Genomic DNA, 18468 nt, shown 5'->3' with positions numbered 1-18468 from the left:
CAGATTGATTGCTGATTTTGGAAACATTAAGTCACCTGTCAAGAATGAAGCTGTTTCAGTCCCCAGAAAAAATAGCACACCCTCAAGACATAATAAAAATTATCTTAAAATTGGTTAAATACAACCTCAGATAAAGAACAAAAACATGACTTATTACACCGTATCAACTGAGGCAAAATACAGAAAGTGTGTGAAAAACTACGTAAAATTCTGTGTTTCCACGGGACTTAAGCTGCTAACCAAATTCACTTGATTATCTGATCATCAGTAAGTGTGAACACCTCTATAAATACTGATGGTTTGGCAGTTTGCACATTATCACATTATCAATTGTACATCAGTAATCAATCAGTCTAGGAAGGGTTATAATGTAAGGCTATATCCAAACCTTTCCAAGTCCATCATTGTACAGTTTGAACGATTATTCATAAGTGGAAAACACAGAAGACTTTTGCCAGTCATCTTAGCAGAGAAGACTGCTTTCTTGTCACGGTTTGTCTCACAAACAGCGTGGAGATAAGAGGTGTGGACCCAGGTGCAGACAATGATGAAGGGGAGTGTTTCAAACTGAGAATGAGCCTTTATTGTGGCTGTAAGAATTACCTCAAAACCACTATAAAAACCTAAACTGGGGACAGCTAAACATGAAGCTAGAAACATAAAACTAAATAACCTGAAACATGGAAACTTAGCTGGAGAGACAGTGGGGAAGATGAACAAGATGACTAACAGGCATAATACACAGAATGATACACAGATGCTCCAACACAGAAGAGAGGTAACCACACACTAATAATAATAACGTATACTTTATTTATCCCCAAGGGGAAATTCCTCTCTGTATTTAACCCATTCACTCTGTGAAGCAGTGGGCAGCGGTGTGTAGGGACGGTACCTTGCTCAGGGTCACCGTTCAGTGGAATCGAACCCCCGACCTTCCGATCATGGGGCCATCACTCTACCTACTGAGCTATCCCTGACCTAAAATGCCACTAAATATTCACACAAGGTAACAAGGAGATGGCACACAGGAGTGAGACACAGCTGAACCTAATTAGACAAGACAACGGGGAAGCAAAGCAGAATACATGACCTGAGACATGGACCTTCAAAATAAAACAGGAAATACAACTGGCTCAAGGGCAGGGACTTGAAACTACACAGGGGACCAAAACCTAAGAACTAGAAATACAAAACAGAAACCATCACACTAGCAGTCAAACTCCAGATAAAAACAAAGATCAATAATCAGACAAAAACCAAAACACTGGGTCACCGACCCAGGACCGTGACAGTTCTACAGTCAAATGTTAAGCCATCTGTCTGACAGCTAAAGCCTTGGTGAAACTAGGTCATCAACAGGACAATAATCCCAAACACAGCAGCTTATCTACAACAGAATAACTGAAAAAGCAAAGAATCAGTGCTCCAGACCTCAACCTGATAGAAATGATGTAGTGGACCTTCAGAGAGCTGTGCATGAATAAATCCTCACAAAGGGAAGATTAATGCCTTGTTATCATGGAGCATATACCACATGAAAAACTAACAATTAGGGCTCCTGAACATACAATGCATTCCTTTGTATGTGTCTAAGTGCTGAGTTCAAATGGTTAGTGTCCTGGGAGTGAGTGGGGGGTTTGAGCGTCACATACATAATGCTTTAATAAACTGGATGTAACATAGTCCCCTCCATGTGTGAATGTGCAGGAGGGTGTTTGGTTGGGTGGGTTTTGTGAGTGTGCTTTTTTCCTGTTTCTCTTTAGCACTATAGCCATAATTTTAGATCTAGAGAGACATATAAGGAAGACTTTTCAACATAATGGTAAATGGACTGATTCTTATATGATGCTTTATACTGCAGGTACAACACCACTATTATCCTCTATAATCTAGAGAAAATACCTTTCTGACAACCTAAAACAAAACTGAAAATGATGTTACGGTCATGCTCCATTCAGTTAGACTCCACTGGGTTACACAAGTCCTCAGAAAGTCTGTAACAGAACAGGTGAAGCAGTCACAGAGCAGATGCTGAGGCAACCGATGCTGTGATTTGGCACTATAGAAATAAAATTGAACTGAATTGAATCAAATGTTTCTGCACTACTTTTACTAAGTAAAAGCTGTTATACGTCTGTACCTTTATTGTGACTTTTATTGAAGGAATACTTGTTAAACTGCATTTTTTGATTACTGCTTCTATCAAAGAGCTTGCTAAAGGTGTGAATTGCCTGCAGACTTGTGCTTTAACTGTGGTTGAGTCTGTCTTTTTGCACAGTGAAGGAGACCCTGGCTGCATGTTAAGTCCTTCCCAGATATGATGTCATGTATTTGGCGAGCTTCAACCATCTGGCTGGGGTCTGTCCGTCACTGTACATTTACTTTCTCTTGCAGTCCTGCCACTATACTTAAGTCTTGGTAAAGCACATTACACAGGTTTCATGTTCAGAAAGGCAAGTGAGTGAAATTATGTTTAGTGCCTCATACTTGATGCTGCAGCTTCACACTGCAGACTGAGCTGGGCTCACTGTTAAAGTTTTGTGCTTTTTATACAATGATGTCACTTATGGGAGAAATCCCTCTCTTTTACATCTCCTCCTCCGTCTGTCTGTCTGAGTTTGGGCAGGGTCGCAGCTGTGAAACATTAGGGACTTGTCCTGTTTCTGTTCTATCTGTGTTAGAGTGCACGTGCTGGGTTTTTCCCCTCGTAAAAAACATGGCCCACCATTAACATGGCTACTAAGAGATCATTCTTCTCTTGGTTGGGTTTGTTCTTTGTAACTTCTTTTTACTCGGCTTTTAAGTGGTTGCAGATTGTGACACCTCAGTGTTTATTGACCAAATTAGACTTTTCTTGTCAAAGTGTTGTGGATATTTGGAGGAGGGCAAGTATTGCAAGCTCAACAGTGCAGCATGGACCTGGATTCCATACACTTTGTAATTTGTCTTAATTTTTTATCTGTAATATTAATTTTCTTAACCAGGTTACACAATGCATCTAAAGACACAACTGCTCTAAGCAGAATTCCTCATTAAAATATGACCAAACAATTTGCACATACATGCTCGGTGTCTTGTGAAACACTGCTCTGTGACCTGCAAAGGTCCTGAGTGGGACTGTATCTGTAATTAAAGCTTGTGGTTTTTGGAGTTTCAAAAGCCAACTAGGATGCAGAGACTTCAACTATTCGATTCAATTCAATTTGATTTTATTGATATAGCGCCAAATCACAAGCACAGACATGTCAATGTGCTTAATATTTATATAAGGTAAAATAACCCTTAAATAACAGAGACAGACTCCTGTCCTGTGAAACCAGCTCGATGTATGTGGCTTAAATGAAAGAAGCTGCCGAAACTGACATGCTTTTTAAAACTGTTTATTACGCAGCCTTTTTCACCCTTTGAAACTAGATAACGGGATAAACACTTAATAGATATGAGACCACTCTGTTGCAAGACTAAGTTCATGCAAATAAGAAAATGAGCAGAGTAAATTACTGTCCAGTTTGGATCAATGTGTGTTTCTGTCTTACCCTTGAAGCAGAAAGCCCCGTGCCTGTCAGTGGGGTCTGGGTAACCAGTCTGGTTTTCATACTTGTAAAGTGTGCGGACCCCCAACTGGCCTCCTCCACACTGAGGCCTGGGGACGGTGATGGGGTAACGGACACTGCCGTCAGATAGCCAGCCAAAGTCGCAGCGGTTTAGCCCCCCCCTCCAGGCTGCAAACAGATGACCGGGCGATGCCAGCACGGCATCATGCTTCTCGCACTCTTCCCTTGCTTGCTGCCAGGTGAGCTTACTGCTGATGGAAGTAGGATAGAATACCTCGCCTACAGACAGAGCAGATACACAAAGTCAGTTTACAGCTAACCACAGTCTTTTTACTTGATGTTTTAAATGAATTACATTTGTCACCCTGGATCAACACACCTGAATCAAATGATTATTATCATTACCAGGCCTCTGGAGAACCTCAAGACATGTTGAGGAGGTAATTTAGCCATTTAAATCAGCTTTGTTGTTTCAAGAACACATCTAAAACCTGCAGGACACCGGCCCCTGAGGCCTGGAGTTCCCCACCCCTGGTATAGAGCCGCAGCAGACTAGCAGAAACTAGTGGAGGAGCTACAAGGTTGAAATTTTAACTTCAGAAAAGTGTTCTGCTAAACACTTAATGCTAAGCTAAGCTAACCACTGCCTCTATAATTCTGTATTTCAGTATGTATGTGTCTTGCATGTGTATTTACCGTGTAGTTTGTCTACGTAACAGTACACATCATATTTCTCCATGGGGTCACGGATGCCGTAGGTTCTCACACCTGGCCGATTCTTTAGATTACCTTCGCAGCCTGGACGGGTCACTGTGACTGGATATCTGAAAAATGAACAATAATAATGACAATATTTTTAAAAGCAGAGCAAGAAATGATCTGATATTTAAAGAGGTCATATTTATTTGTTTATTCGGTTTTCATGTTCTATAGTTGGGTCCCTAAGTACGTGTACAATAACAGTTTTTGTAGTTTTGCCTCTGTGCACCAACACAGTGAACTGCACACGACGAAAATGTGACTTAAGTGCAGAGTCTCAGAGAAGATCCATGGATGTAATGAAGGAGGAAATACAGAGGGTTGGTGTGGCAGAGTTGGCCTACCGCACTTGATTTACCATCACATTTGGGCTCGCTGAGATTCAAAATGGCACTTCAACTTTTGAATTTCGGTTATTTTATCTGCTAATTTATCATGAAATTACGAGGGACATTAAACTTGAGATTATTTGTTTAAAGAAATGTAGGAACATACCTAACTGACTGGTCTGCAAGCCAGCCCGCATCACACTGGTCGAGGCCATCTTCAAAAGCAGCCGTCAGCTGCTCAGGTGTAGCGATGGATGCGTCTACAGAGTGGCACGCTTCCACAGCCTCAGAATAGTTCAGACTGTAGCGGCTGCTGTTAGCTCTGTAGTGGAACACCACACCTGCAGAAGGGTTATCAACAATCAGGAATATATGGATGCCTTCAATAGCGTTTTATTAAATCAACATAATTTTAGATCCATTATTGAAGGTCCTCGAGACGAAATATATGACCAAAATTATGAATATCCGAAAGTCAAGGTTTCAGTTCATGCTTGAAAAACAAATCTACATATCAGGAAATCAAACTTAAAATCAAAACAAAATCAATAGCCAATCAGCCAGATTGGATGGAGAGTATCTGTGAACAGCAATTTTCAAGTCTTGCCATAGATGCTCAATGGGATTTAAGTCTGGACTTTGACCGGGCCGTTCTGACACATGAATATTCTTTGATCTAATCAATTCAATTGTAGCTATTGCTGTATGTTTAGGATAATCGTCTTGCTGGAAGGTTAATCTCCTTCCCAGCCTCCAACAGGTTTTCTTTCAGGATTGTCCTGTATGTAGCTCCTTCCATTTTCCCATTAACTCTGACCAGCTTCTCTGTCCCTGCTGAAGAAAAGCATCCCCACACATGATGCTGCCATCACCATGTTTCACAGTGGGGATGGTGTGTTCAGGGTGATGAGCAGCATTACTTTTACATTACCTCCAACTGAGTCAGCAGGTCTGGACTCAAACCAGGGGGACTCTGCTTAAAACCACAACAAAAAGTACACTGATTGTCATTGCTCCCTTGCACCCAGTTACTTACCCAGTCAGTATGGCTTCCAACTAAAGATTTACCATTAAAATCATTAACCCAAAAAATAGCTTCTCGTTTTATGGGTCCATATGAAATAGACTCTGTAATTAGTCCCATGACTGTCAAACTCAAGTTGCCCCCATCACTGCGCAGTCATCTCACCTTTCATGTGTCTCGACTCAAACCGGTGTATTCCAGTCAACTGTGCCCTCTATGCGATCCTCCCCCACTACCCACCCGGCTCATCGACAGCCACCCAGCCTATGATTTTTGCTGGCTCGTTAACGTTTGTCAGCAAGGCCAGCGCAATCAGTTCATGTTGGACTGGGAGGGGTACTGCCCGTAGGAGCATTCCTGGGTCCTGCGGGCATTCATCCTTGACCATTCTTTAATCTCTTTCTTCTACGAGTGTCTTTGCAGGTCTGTGTCTGATCAGTGCCTGGAGGTGACTCTTGGGGTACTGTCAAGATCTGGTGTGTTTTGGTATTCTGGCATATTTTCCATTCTGCTCCTGAGGCTTTGTTTCTAGTTCCCAGGTCCACCTTTCCTTATGTCTCCATGTTCCGTTAGCATACTCATTTCCCTGTGTAACATTGCTCTGTGTTTCCAGTTTTGCATCCTTGGATCAGCATTCACGCATCTCCACTAAGAACCAAATTCCCTCTGATGCTGGTCCTCCTCGCCCACTTGCTACCTACCAGCTGCCACTGGTCTTACCTCTAGTTTTCCTGGAGTAAGCCTGAAATCTCACTTGCCTGCCCTCCGGCTTGCTGCAAGTTACCCCCGCTGTGGAAAAGAGGACGTCGGACATCTGCTCGTTCATCACTCACCCACTCACCTGGTGAACCACCCCTCTCTGTAGCCTTGCTTCGCCCTCTTACCCTTCTCCTTTCACTCACCATTGCAATCATACACACCTTCTACCTGAGCTTGTGAAATAACACACCTCTCCCTCTATCGCAGTGGCTCCGTCCTGTGAATTTCTTTGTCCACCATGCTTTGACTTTAGTGATGCCTGTGTTAAATAAAGTTTTGTCTAAAATTGAAAGGTTGTGTTTTGAGAATTTTAAAAAATCAGAATTAAACTTTTAAAAAATGAATGCTGGCCACTCTCCTAGGCTGCAAATAATGCAGATCTGGATCTCCAGCATATGTTGTTTTTTTTAAAACACTCTCTCCTCACAATACAGCACACAGCTTAAAATAGTGGTAATATCTTTGTAGCACACACAACAAGACACAAGATGTCTCCTGAATGAGTGAAAGACTGATGTGAGACCTCCCAGCCCATTGTTTGCCAGTGGTGCTAGTTTCAGTCACTGTGCAAATGTACTGTTTATGAGGTTGGGAAACTTGCAGTCAGCTGAGACTGAAGAAGTCACTTGGATGATACCGAAACATTTCTCCCACTGAAAACGCTACGATGAACAGAATCAGCTTTTTGGGACTGGTGCGAGTGTTTGTGTAAAGCAGACTTTAGGTTTCCACATCACACTGGAGTAAAGTGTTTGCTGGACACAGTTAGCTTTGGACTAGTTGCCTAAAAGTTTTTAGGTCATCTCAGAGAATCTTTCCTCTTTCAGCAGATGGATTAGAAAACAGACCATTACAATGACCAGAGAGGAAGGGCACTTTAAAGAAAATGGCACGTGTACACATTTCAGTCAATACTTTTGGCGACACCTTCAACTTTGAAGTCTCTGCCAGCTGGGCACATCTGGATACAGACAATGAAGTTTGTAGACTTGCATACAGACTCCTAACCTGACTATAAAATGGTGAGTTGCTAGTGTTCCTGTATGTTTTACTCACCTCTGACAGTGAGGATGACTGTGACCTGAGTGGACTCTAGCCCATGCATCACCTCGCAGCGGTATAACCCAGCATCGCTGGCCCTGAGCTTCCCTATCACCAGAGAAGCATCTCCAAACCACTGCGGGTAGCTGAGCACTGACACCCTGCTCTCAAAGCTATGCCCCAACTTTACTCCCAGTCCCTGGGCCACCAGCACCACTTTCTCCTCCTGCCCATCTAGCTTCGTCCACTTGATCCTGCCGTAGTCATCAGAGCTCTGGCTGTGAGTTTGCGCAGGTGTAGGGGTGTGCGTCAGAGCTTGTGCGGAGCTGCTGGGATAAGCTTGCGTTATGGAGAAGTAACACGGTAGCACCACTGTGTCTGCTAGAGAGCCAGCTACAGCCAATTTCTCCTCCATCTTCACTGCCATCTCTGGAGGTGCTGGAAGGAAAACAGGAACCAGTTTGAGTCTAAAATGAATAAAAGCAATGCTTTTTGCAGCATTTTAATGGACGTACAACCTAACTAAGAAGTCTAGACTCCACTTTTCATGAGTGCAATTCCAGTATTTTACTAGTTTTGCTATTTCTGTCTGTGTGTTACACCGCGTCTTTGTGTGAGGCTAGCTAACTCAGCTTGCTGACATTAGCTGATAACTTAGTACTCCACCCTGTCTAAATATGATCATGTCTGGCTCCAAAAATACAAGGCAGAGGCCCAATGCAGTGAATCAACATCACTTCCCATCCAATGAAACACTGATCCACAGCGACCCACTCCTTAGCTCTCAGGACCCAAAATAGAATCAGGAAAAGTAGGATCTGCTGCCAATAGCTAAGTACCAGACCCCTCAGGCCCATGTGTCATACCCAGAAGTCTATGCCCATGGCCTAATGGCTGTATTGATCTCAATATACACATAGCTGCAGATCAATCTCAAAGCAAGAGTAGTGACCAGCTACACCTGAGCAGGGTTTGGTTCAAAGCAGGAAACCAGTTTCTGTGGAGTTCAACTATAAATCCATTTGGAGAATTGAAATTCTATATGGAAATATATCTTTAACCTGCATAAACAACCGTGGAATCTGCAGAAGTATTGCACTAATACCTGCTCTGAGAAAGTGTGGGAGCGTTCAGCTGCAAGAAGAAAATGGGAAAAAAAACAAGTGAAAGAGTGTGTGTGTGTGTGTGTGTGTGTGTGTGTGTGTGTGTGTGTGTGTGTGTGTGTGTGTGTGTGTGTGTGTGTGTGTGCGACTGCATACACACTTAACCAGGGAATGCTGGTTACGTGTGTATGCAGAGTGAATTTGTGTTGTGTTGAGAGTATAATAATTTTCCACTTTGTCAGTCTTGGATCTGCAAATCTGGCACGTAATTACAGCTACGTCAGAGAGAAAGCACCAGGGCGGGTTACAAAGTTTGGATTCAGCTACAAAATCATCATATCCTGCTAGACTCAACTTACCTGGCTGAGGACGGGGTGAACACAGACACACAAGACAGAGCAGGAGTATAAGGATGTGTTTAATCATCTCAACAGTATCTGCAAGAAAGAAAAAAAAGCAGTGACAGTCAGTGTGGGACCTTATAATAAATGCCAAATATTAGCCTACTGTAAGACTACAGTTAACTTTAGTTAATATATGTTATAATGTTCGAATGAGATAAGCTTTTTTTAAAAAACATAGAAGCGACACAGTGACCACAAACCACAGAAAGTGCAGTCTAGTGTAGTACCTAGTAGCATAACCTAAAATGATTTTAAAAATTAGTAATACCCTCTAAACTGTAGTCAATTAGTCTCAACTGACCAATCAAGCCATTAATTATTAGATTAGTAGTTTGTACAGGAATATCAACCAGTAGTGTTGGTGCAGACGAGCACAAATACTGCTGCGCTGTAGCCTTAGACTGTAAATAAAAAGACTAGACTGTGTTTCCAGGTGAAGTGGATTTTTATGCAGCATTTCAGTAATCTATAGTACAGTTTCACTTGGACAAAATTAGGCTTTTAAAATCTTATTTTTCTTTACTCACTTAATCTCATAGAAATAAAATCAAATGTTTTATTGTAGCTCATATAACCTACAGTTTTGAATCACTGTTAACTAAAATAAATGAACAGACATAATGGAATAACATGTTTTCCCAATTTTCTTCCATTATTGCACGAACTAGGACATGTATGTCTGGAATTCACATTGCCTGGACTATATAAAGTACTATTTGTTCTATTTCAACGTTAAATAAAAATAAATTAATTCATAAATACAGTTAACTGTCTCTGAGTAATTATGAATAACTGAGAAACCTTTCTTAATCTTATTAGGACACTTCGTGTCGGTGAATCACATTTAGGTTTTGCTTTAATGCTTTACATAGCTCTAGTTTGCATAATAATTATTATTAAAAAATAATTCAAAAACAAGAGAAAAGCGCTGCTTCTGAAACCACGTGTGTGCTAAGCTGTTCCAGGGCTTCACTGAGGCTGCTGCAGTGATACCGCTTATCAAGTGATCAATCAGCTGGTTGAGGGGACGTAATTGGTCCCTGGCTCAATTTTATCAATGAGTGTCTAATCACTTGGATCTACTAGTGTGGGAACATTCCCGTCACCTAAAAAGCAGCTCCTGATATGGGAATAAAACACTGACATTAGAGTAATATCGCTAAATAACCACACAAATATTACCCTTAGTTAACATCAGGTGAGCCACGGAGAAAACATAATAATAATCATAATTATTATGATTATTATAATTATAATTATAATAATGTAATACAACCTTGGAAGTGTATCCAAAGTCCAGCTGGCTCGTTTCGGGTTGATTTCTTAAACTTTTCCAAATGAAACTGCCGGAGACTCCAAATGATCCGCGGAGTGTGAGCGTGCTTATTTTTCAGACCACTGTACTCACCCACTTCACTGGTCTGGCTGGAAGTTCAAATCCACTCTGCACGCGTTATTAACTTGATATTAAGAAGAGGAGGAGCGCACAATCCCTAAAGTAACGTAAAAACGGGGGAGGGACTTGGGGGCGGAAGGAGATCTGAGTGGGACAAAAAAGAGCAAAGTATAGATAGGCTGAATTTGGAGAAATGAAGGAAAGGGAGAGACTTTTCTTTGGCAGAAAGACCTGACTCCTGGGCGGGATGGCTTTGGAACCCTAACTGCCTCATATTCCTTTAACGAGTGTGATTTGTTTAGTAGGGGAGACCGGGGATAGTTGTAACGTGGGTCAGTTGTAACACTTCCAATTTCTCCAATCAGGGCTAAGTTTCAAATGATGTGACTCATCCTGTGCATGCCCAATTCAGTTCTGCTGTCACATGTGAAAAATCAGCACATTTTGTCAAACACAGACAATTTAACATGAAAAAAAGTAATCTGTATGCCAAAAAGTAAGTTTTTCTACTTTATTTCAATGTTTAATAGCATTATCCGCTTTGCAGTTAAACTCATCAAACTTAAATTATGTTATTTGTATGTCTATGGGGATATATTCTGTGTAGGTCTTTAGTGCTAATGTTTTAGCCGTTGGCTGTAATGTTAGCTAGTTCATGGCTATAGGAGTCTGGGTCAGTTGTAACAGCAACAGTCTGGGTTAGTTGTAACAATAATGCAGATGTTACAACTTACCACACTATTACTTTAACTTATATTAAACAAGTTGGGGCAACGACATCAGCAGAGAGACATTCACTGGTCGCATTTGTATATGCGGTTAATGCCATTGGCAACACAATTCCTCCACTGTTTGTGTTCCCACACATACATTATGCAGATCACTGTGTCAGAGATGGACCAGTAGGAAGTACTGGTAGTGGAAATAAATCAGGATGGATGCAAGAAACAGATTTCCTCATCTTTCTGAAGCACTTTGCAAACCACACCAAGGTAAGCCATGATAAAAAGTAATGGAATTGCGATGCTGGTGAACAACTACATTTTTCCAGCTTCATTGTTATGTTCAAAATTGGTGCAAGAGTTGTAGGTTATAATGCCCACTGAGCCAATGAGGCCAAACTCAAGGAAGACCAACCAAAATTAATGAAATATTCAGTTGCAGAAATTTCCATAATTTGTCTTTTTTGGGGGGTTGGAATATGTTCAAAAGCTAGATTTCTGCATTCTGTCACACACACACACAGCTACATAAATGGCTCTAAGTGCATTCATGTGTTGAATAAACAAAGATTACATGTTAATATTTTGTCAGTACCCTTATTTCATTGTGTTACATTTCACCCCGGGATGTTACAACTAACCCAGACTATGGGGTTAATTGTAACATTTCACTCTTTGTGTTTGAGGCCATACCATGCAATGGGTAATTGTGCTGCAGAGAAAATAGCTGCACTATTTAATAGCTGAGACATGCAAATACTTTGCATTACATTTTGAATCCACTACCTTAAAAGAGCTCCAATTTACAGACAGAAATGTCAAAAATGTTACAACTATCCCCGGTCTCCCCTAATGTTGTTCTCGCACTCTGTAGGAACACAGTCTGCAATGTATTTAATCGGTTAAGTGACGACAAGTTAACATCTGGACAAGTGTATTAGTAAGAACAAGGGGAGGTTACAATGAAGGGTGTTCCAGGGGGCAAGGCAAAAACTGTCTTAACTCAATAATAAGTATGATTGACTTTTCAACACTGTGGAGGAGTCCGTAACGCTAATCAGCAGATCATGAACACACACACGTTCAACGAACATCTGTACGGACTGTGGAGTAGTGTTTTATGCACTTTAATAGAGAGCCAGGTGCTTCTGCAGTTCATGTTCCAATTACGAATAGCAATGCAGGGTCTTTACAATATCAGGCGACTGCTGTTGTGATTAGGCACTATAAAAGTGACACTGAATTAAATGGGAGAATCTTTTTCTTCCAATATTTTAGTTTCCACTTAAATGCTGTCCTATGACACAGTGAACATTGTTTATTATTTTTGTGTGGAAAATTACAGCAAGCATTCATTCAAACCATACAAATCTTTAAAGTCAAATTATCCTAAACCTCTAGAGAAGACAAAATACACACTGAGAGTCTAACCCAGATTATAGTCAAAGGAGCTTGCAAAGAAAAGCGTCTGGACTTCTTTAAGTTGCTTGAAGACGTTTCACCTCTCATCTGAGAAGCTTCTTCAGTTCTAAGGTCAAATGGTGGAGAGTCCCAGATATAACCTAGTGGGAGTAACCCCCCACAGAGGGACAAAAGGACCCCCTGATGATCCTCTAATCGCCTGAGCCAAGGTGTGAAACTGGGTGTGGGTCCCAATCAGCCAGAGTTTCGGGTGTGTTCATTGTGAAACCTGGCCCCACCTTATCATGCGAATTCCTGAGGTCAGATGGCCCAGGATGTGAGTGGGCGTTAAGGCGTCTGGGAAGGGATCTCAAAACTGGATTATAGATGGCAGAGAGTTGGTGTCGTAAACCCCCGCCTCTGTTCAAAGATGGTCGCTCACAGTGGACATAGATGGCTTCTTTCACTCCTCTTTCAAACCATCTGTCCTCTCTGTCCAAAATGTGAACATTGGCATCCTCGAAAGAGTGTCCTTTATCCTTAAGATGCAGATGGACTGCTGTGTTGTGCCATGCGCTTGTGAAGTGGCTGTTTGGTCTCTCCAATGTAGAGGTCTGGGCATTCCTCGCTGCACTGTACAGCATACACCACATTGTTAAGTCTGTGTTTTGGCTTTTTGTCTTTCGGGTGAACCAGTTTTTGTCTGAGCGTGTTGCTGGGTCTGAAATGCACTGTTTTACCAGCTGATACGGGAAGGTGCACCGTGGTCCTAAACACTACAGATTACCATACAAAGATCACTACTCTCCTCAGTGACAACAATACCTACGAAGCCCTAAAGCGAGACCCCACAAGCAGCTACAAAAAGAAAGTTATAGCTTGCCTTCAAGACTTTGAAAAGGACAAAATTATTGACCGCCTTACATATCACCGCCTTTACCCAGGGAATGCCATACCCTGCATCTATGGACTTCCTAAGATCCACAAGGAAGCTGTCCCACTCAGACCCATAGTCAGTAGCATAAACTCAGCCACTTACAACATTGCTAAACACCTTGCTACCATCCTCGCGCCTCTTGTGGGGAACACCCCAGACCACATCAAGAACTCCACCGACTTCACCGACAAGGTCCAGAAACTTACCCTGGATCCAGATGAAACCATGGTGTCCTTTGATGTAGTCTCTCCCTTCACTTGCATACCCACCACGGAGGCAGTGGAGACTGTCAGAAAACGACTACAAGAAGACAGCTCCTTGGAGGACAGGAGCAACTTCACACCCGATCAGATCTGCACACTGTTAGACCTCTGCCTCACCACTACATATTTCAAATACAACGAAGGCTTTTACAGACAAAAACATGGCTGTGCCATGGGCTCCCCCGTGTCACCTATTGTAGCCAACCTTTACATGGAGGAAGTGGAAAGGAAGGCTCTCGGCTCTTTCAAAGGAAGAGTACCCAGCCACTGGTACAGATATGTGGACGACACCTGGGTCAAAATCAAGACACAAGAAGTGGAATCCTTCACTGCGCACATTAACGCTGTGGATAAGAACATCAAGTTCACCAGGGAAGACACAAAGGACAACTGTCTGCCTTTCCTGGACTGCGCTGTGCACATTGAAGAGAACGGCAAACTCAACATCGAAGTTTACCGGAAGCCCACACACACGGACCAGTACCTCCTCTTTGACTCCCATCACCCTTTGGAACACAAACTTGGAGTAATTAGGACCCTACACCACCGGGCAGAACATGTTCCCTCTAAGCCTGAAGGGAAAAAGAAGGAACACACACATGTAAAGGAAGCACTCAAAACGTGCGGCTATCCTAAATGGGCGTTCTTAAAGTCAGCAAAGAGGCACAGAAAAGAAGACCAGACACCAGCGAGGGAGGATAAGAAGGACAGACGCAACAACATTGTCATCCCCTATGTAGCCGGTGTATCAGAAAAACTCAGGAGAGTTTTCTCCAAGCATGACATCCCGGTGCATTTCAGACCCAGCAACACGCTCAGACAGAAACTGGTTCACCCGAAAGACAAAACTCCTAAACACAGACTTAACAATGTGGTGTATGCTGTACAGTGCAGCGAGGAATGCCCAGACCTCTACATTGGAGAGACCAAACAGTCACTTCACAAGCGCATGGCACAACACAGAAGAGCCACCTCCACAGGACAAGACTCAGCAGTCCATCTGCATCTTAAGGATAAAGGACACTCTTTCGAGGATGCCAATGTTCACAGTTTGGACAGAGAGGACAGATGGTTTGAAAGAGGAGTGAAAGAAGCCATCTATGTCCACTGTGAGCGACCATCTTTGAACAGAGGCGGGGGTTTACGACACCAACTCTCTGCCATCTATAATCCAGTTTTGAGATCCCTTCCCAGACGCCTTAACGCCCACTCACATCCTGGGCCATCTGACCTCAGGAATTCGCATGATAAGGTGGGGCCAGGTTTCACAATGAACACACCCGAAACTCTGGCTGATTGGGACCCACACCCAGTTTCACACCTTGGCTCAGGCGATTAGAGGATCATCAGGGGGTCCTTTTGTCCCTCTGTGGGGGGTTACTCCCACTAGGTTTATATCTGGGACTCCCCACCATTTGACCTTAGAACTGAAGAAGCTTCTCAGATGAGAGGTGAAACGTCTTCAAGCAACTTAAAGAAGTCCAGACGCTTTTCTTTGCAAGCTCCTTTGACTACGATGACCTGGATGACTGAGAACCTTCACAGACAACCCAGATTATACACGATACCAGGTGGGTATCCTTACTGCTAAAAACCAGCCCTGGAATGGCACGGCTACAGCTGCAGCCTGTCTGCAGCTCAGGACACAAGCATTTCACTGCATGTTCACTATATGTTATACTGTGTATGTGACAAATTAAAAAAAAGTAATTGTAATTGTATTGATGAATAGGTTGTGGGTTTGATCCCTGGCTGTTCAAGTCCTAAGCTACAGCCCGGGTGGCTTAGGAGTTAGATCAGTTCTGCTAATCAAAAGGTTGGTGGCTTGCCAAATATCCTGGGGCAAGATATTAACCCTGATGTATCCATCGGAGTGTGAATGTTAGACAGAAAGCACTAAAAGTGCTTTATAGATGCTTCGCTTAAGTGCTCCAGAAGAGTAGAAAATTATGTAAGAATCAGTCCATTAACTATTTGCTTTCACTTTTTATTTACACAAATATCAAAATTAGTTGTTGATGTGTAGCCTGCAAAGTATATCAGAAAAAATACATTTCAAAGAAGTCCTGAGCTAATGTAAACTTTGATAAAAACATGTTTATTATTTTTACTATTCCAAACATTGGTCATTAGTGTACTTTACTAAAAAAAAAAGCAACCTCTACAGTGCTTTATAAAGAATCACCAAGCATTTCTCTCATCAGCATCCATTGAACGCCTTTTTTTGCAGTGCTTTATCCTTCTATATAGATACAGCACTAGATGCATTCAATCACAATAAAAATATGATGCCTTGGCATTTCACTGCTGTGGTCTTGTCTACGTCTATAAGGTGCAGACGTGGAACATCAGAATTCCTCAAAAAGGTCTTCCACTGCAGAACTTGCTGCAGCATCTGCAGAGAGCCGTGGAGTCTGATGCTTACTGGATCCTGCAGGGGAGTCATTCCTGTCAACCACACACACACACACACACACACACACACACACACACACACACACACACGCACGCACATGCACACACACGCACACACACAGAAAAGAGGTCAGTGGGCTAATGAGACTGGTTTACAGGACCGTTTGCCTGTTGAAACAGGAAATATGTCATGTGCTCTATAGGACACAAGACAAGAATGGGCAATGTGTGTGTGCGTGTGTGTAACTGTGGCCCAGCAATTCCCCTACTTTAAGTGTTCTACATCAAACACATCACTACTTCTATTTGTTTTTGTGCATTTCAACATAGAGGCTCATGTTCTCCACCAGTTTTTAAGTCTGATGATGGTACCTCCCCAAAGCAGGCTTTTTTTCCTGTGGCATAAGCGTGCATTCGGTCTATATACATCATAGCTGTTGTATGCAATATTTTAAATGTTATGATTTATTGGTGAAAAATTGACAAATAATGTCACATTTGACCTCTGACATGGTTAAAGCTGTAGTAAATCAATATCGAGCTTTTTAAAACTATGTTTCATACGGTTGTTGTTCTACCTACAAGCACATAGGGAACGATACACAGGGGTTTTAAATATCATGTCACATTTGAGCTCTAAAAGGAAATAATGCCCAGACAGTGAGCTGCCTTGGTTGAAGGTCACACTGAAGGTCTCTAAAACTTAGTTTCATCAAGCAATGAATATTTTTTACATTTTATACTTTAAACTAGTTAATCCATAAGCAGGGGCAGATCTAGAGGGGTGGCATGGGGTGGCATGTGCCACCCTAAAATGATCTCTTGCCACCCCTAGTGCTACCCTAGTTTTGCACATGACAATAATAATAATAATAATAATAATAATGGATACTTTATTGATCCCCATGGGGAAATTACTTGTTTTTCTCTGCATTTGACCCATTCACTCAGTGAAGCAGTGGGCAGCCCACTAAGCAGGCGCCCGGGGAGCAGTGTGTAGGGACGGTACCTTGCTCAGGGGTTGTTGTTTATTATAATAAGATAGCATTAACACTTTGAGGGTAGCTACAGTTAACACTGAATATAAATTCTAAAACTGAATATATTACATAGTGCCCCCCCACTCACCATTAACAAATGGGTTTTGTTTTTTTTTAGAAGCAAGTGATGCCTATGACTGTGCCAGAGCACCTTTTGAACAACACCATGGGAATTTCACATTCCACACAAGTGGTTGGTTGTTTGGAAATGGAAAGAAGGTGAATGTTATTAACACTCTGGGGTCAAAGGACACGACACACCTGACATTACATGACTGATTTAAGCTGACATAGCAACAAGCTGCAGCCACCCTGAATCTCTATTTCAGCTTGTTTTGAAGGTTCAGACTCCAAAGTGAACACCAGTTTTAAATTTTAATGGCAAGCCACTAAACCCAGATTTACAATTTTTATATTATATTATATATATATATATATACACACACACACACACACACATACACAAGCAATGCTTTTTTTCTGAATACTATCATCACGTTTGTGCAGGAAGAAATGCTAGAGAAAGCATTTTCTAAGGACAGCCCGAAAACTGTAAAGAAAGAAAAGAAGCCACCTCTCTCCTATTGGTGAAAAAAAATGTACTATGTCGACCAATAGAAAAATAGCAACAGGTGGGATTTCTTTGTTTAGGAAGAGGGGCAAGTTTTAGGAGTGAGCGAGAGAGAGAAAGCGAGTTTTGAGATGTGAGAGATTTGTGGTTTAGCGTGGAGTGTGTAGTTAGTGTGTTGTGTGGTCGTTGTTTTGTTTTGTGTCAGTGAGGGTACTAATGAATGTCACAAAAGCAGATTGCAATGAAAACACCGTCTTGAGGTGGAAAACCGGAGGAGTGATACACCTGTTGTCAGGCCTGCATATGTGTTTAAAAAAAAAAGGGGGGGGGGGGGGGGGGGGGGGGGCTTTGATTTGCCACCCCATTTGATTTCCATGCCACCCTAAGAAATTTCTCTAGATACGCCCCTGTCCATAAGAAGTTTCCTGCTTCTGCGTCTGTCATGATTCTTTCTTCTCACTGTTATGCCTTTCCGGTTTTGACTCTGCGGCTTTCTGTGTCTCTTGTATATTTTTCTCTTTGTGGTTATTTGAATATGAATATACAGGCCACCTGAACCCAGGTGGTGCAGGTCATCTTCATGTGAGGTTCTGAGAAAAAACAAACAAACCCCAAAACATGAAATAGTTTCATCAATAAATACTGGTTTTGTAATTTTTCTTTTCTTCGTGTGACTACCAACAGTGGTTCTATGCTACATTAAAAGATTTAAAGGGCTCACAAAATTTAAATGATCAGCCTTTTAGA

The 18468-nt window shown here is 42.1% G+C and overlaps 2 protein-coding genes across 2 annotated transcripts in view; both read right to left on the bottom strand.

The window, feature by feature from the left end:
• The window catches only part of vcanb (versican b), a 36611-nt gene extending 24019 nt beyond the window's left edge, over positions 1–12592 (bottom strand). The window contains exons 1-6 of the mRNA XM_085414754.1: positions 10253–12592; positions 8932–9009; positions 7485–7907; positions 4812–4986; positions 4254–4381; positions 3540–3836 (exon numbers count right to left, since the gene is read on the bottom strand). Coding sequence (XP_085270880.1) covers positions 3540–3836; positions 4254–4381; positions 4812–4986; positions 7485–7907; positions 8932–8998 — 1090 coding nt within the window. The 5' untranslated portion in view covers positions 8999–9009; positions 10253–12592. The remainder of the gene's footprint in view (positions 1–3539; positions 3837–4253; positions 4382–4811; positions 4987–7484; positions 7908–8931; positions 9010–10252) is intronic.
• Positions 12593–15661: 3069 nt separating this feature from the next.
• The window catches only part of xrcc4 (X-ray repair complementing 4), a 28251-nt gene continuing 25444 nt past the window's right edge, over positions 15662–18468 (bottom strand). The window contains exon 8 of the mRNA XM_085414752.1: positions 15662–16143. Within this exon, the coding sequence (XP_085270878.1) occupies positions 16044–16143 (100 nt within the window). The 3' untranslated portion in view covers positions 15662–16043. The remainder of the gene's footprint in view (positions 16144–18468) is intronic.

Source organism: Rhamphochromis longiceps, linkage group LG7 (genome assembly GCF_057381845.1).
Source record: "Rhamphochromis longiceps isolate RC_006_pf linkage group LG7, R_longiceps_female_GT1.1, whole genome shotgun sequence".
Lineage (NCBI taxonomy): Eukaryota > Metazoa > Chordata > Actinopteri > Cichliformes > Cichlidae > Rhamphochromis > Rhamphochromis longiceps.
Note: the sequence above shows the minus strand (reverse complement) of the source record. Positions and strands in the feature narration are given on the sequence as shown.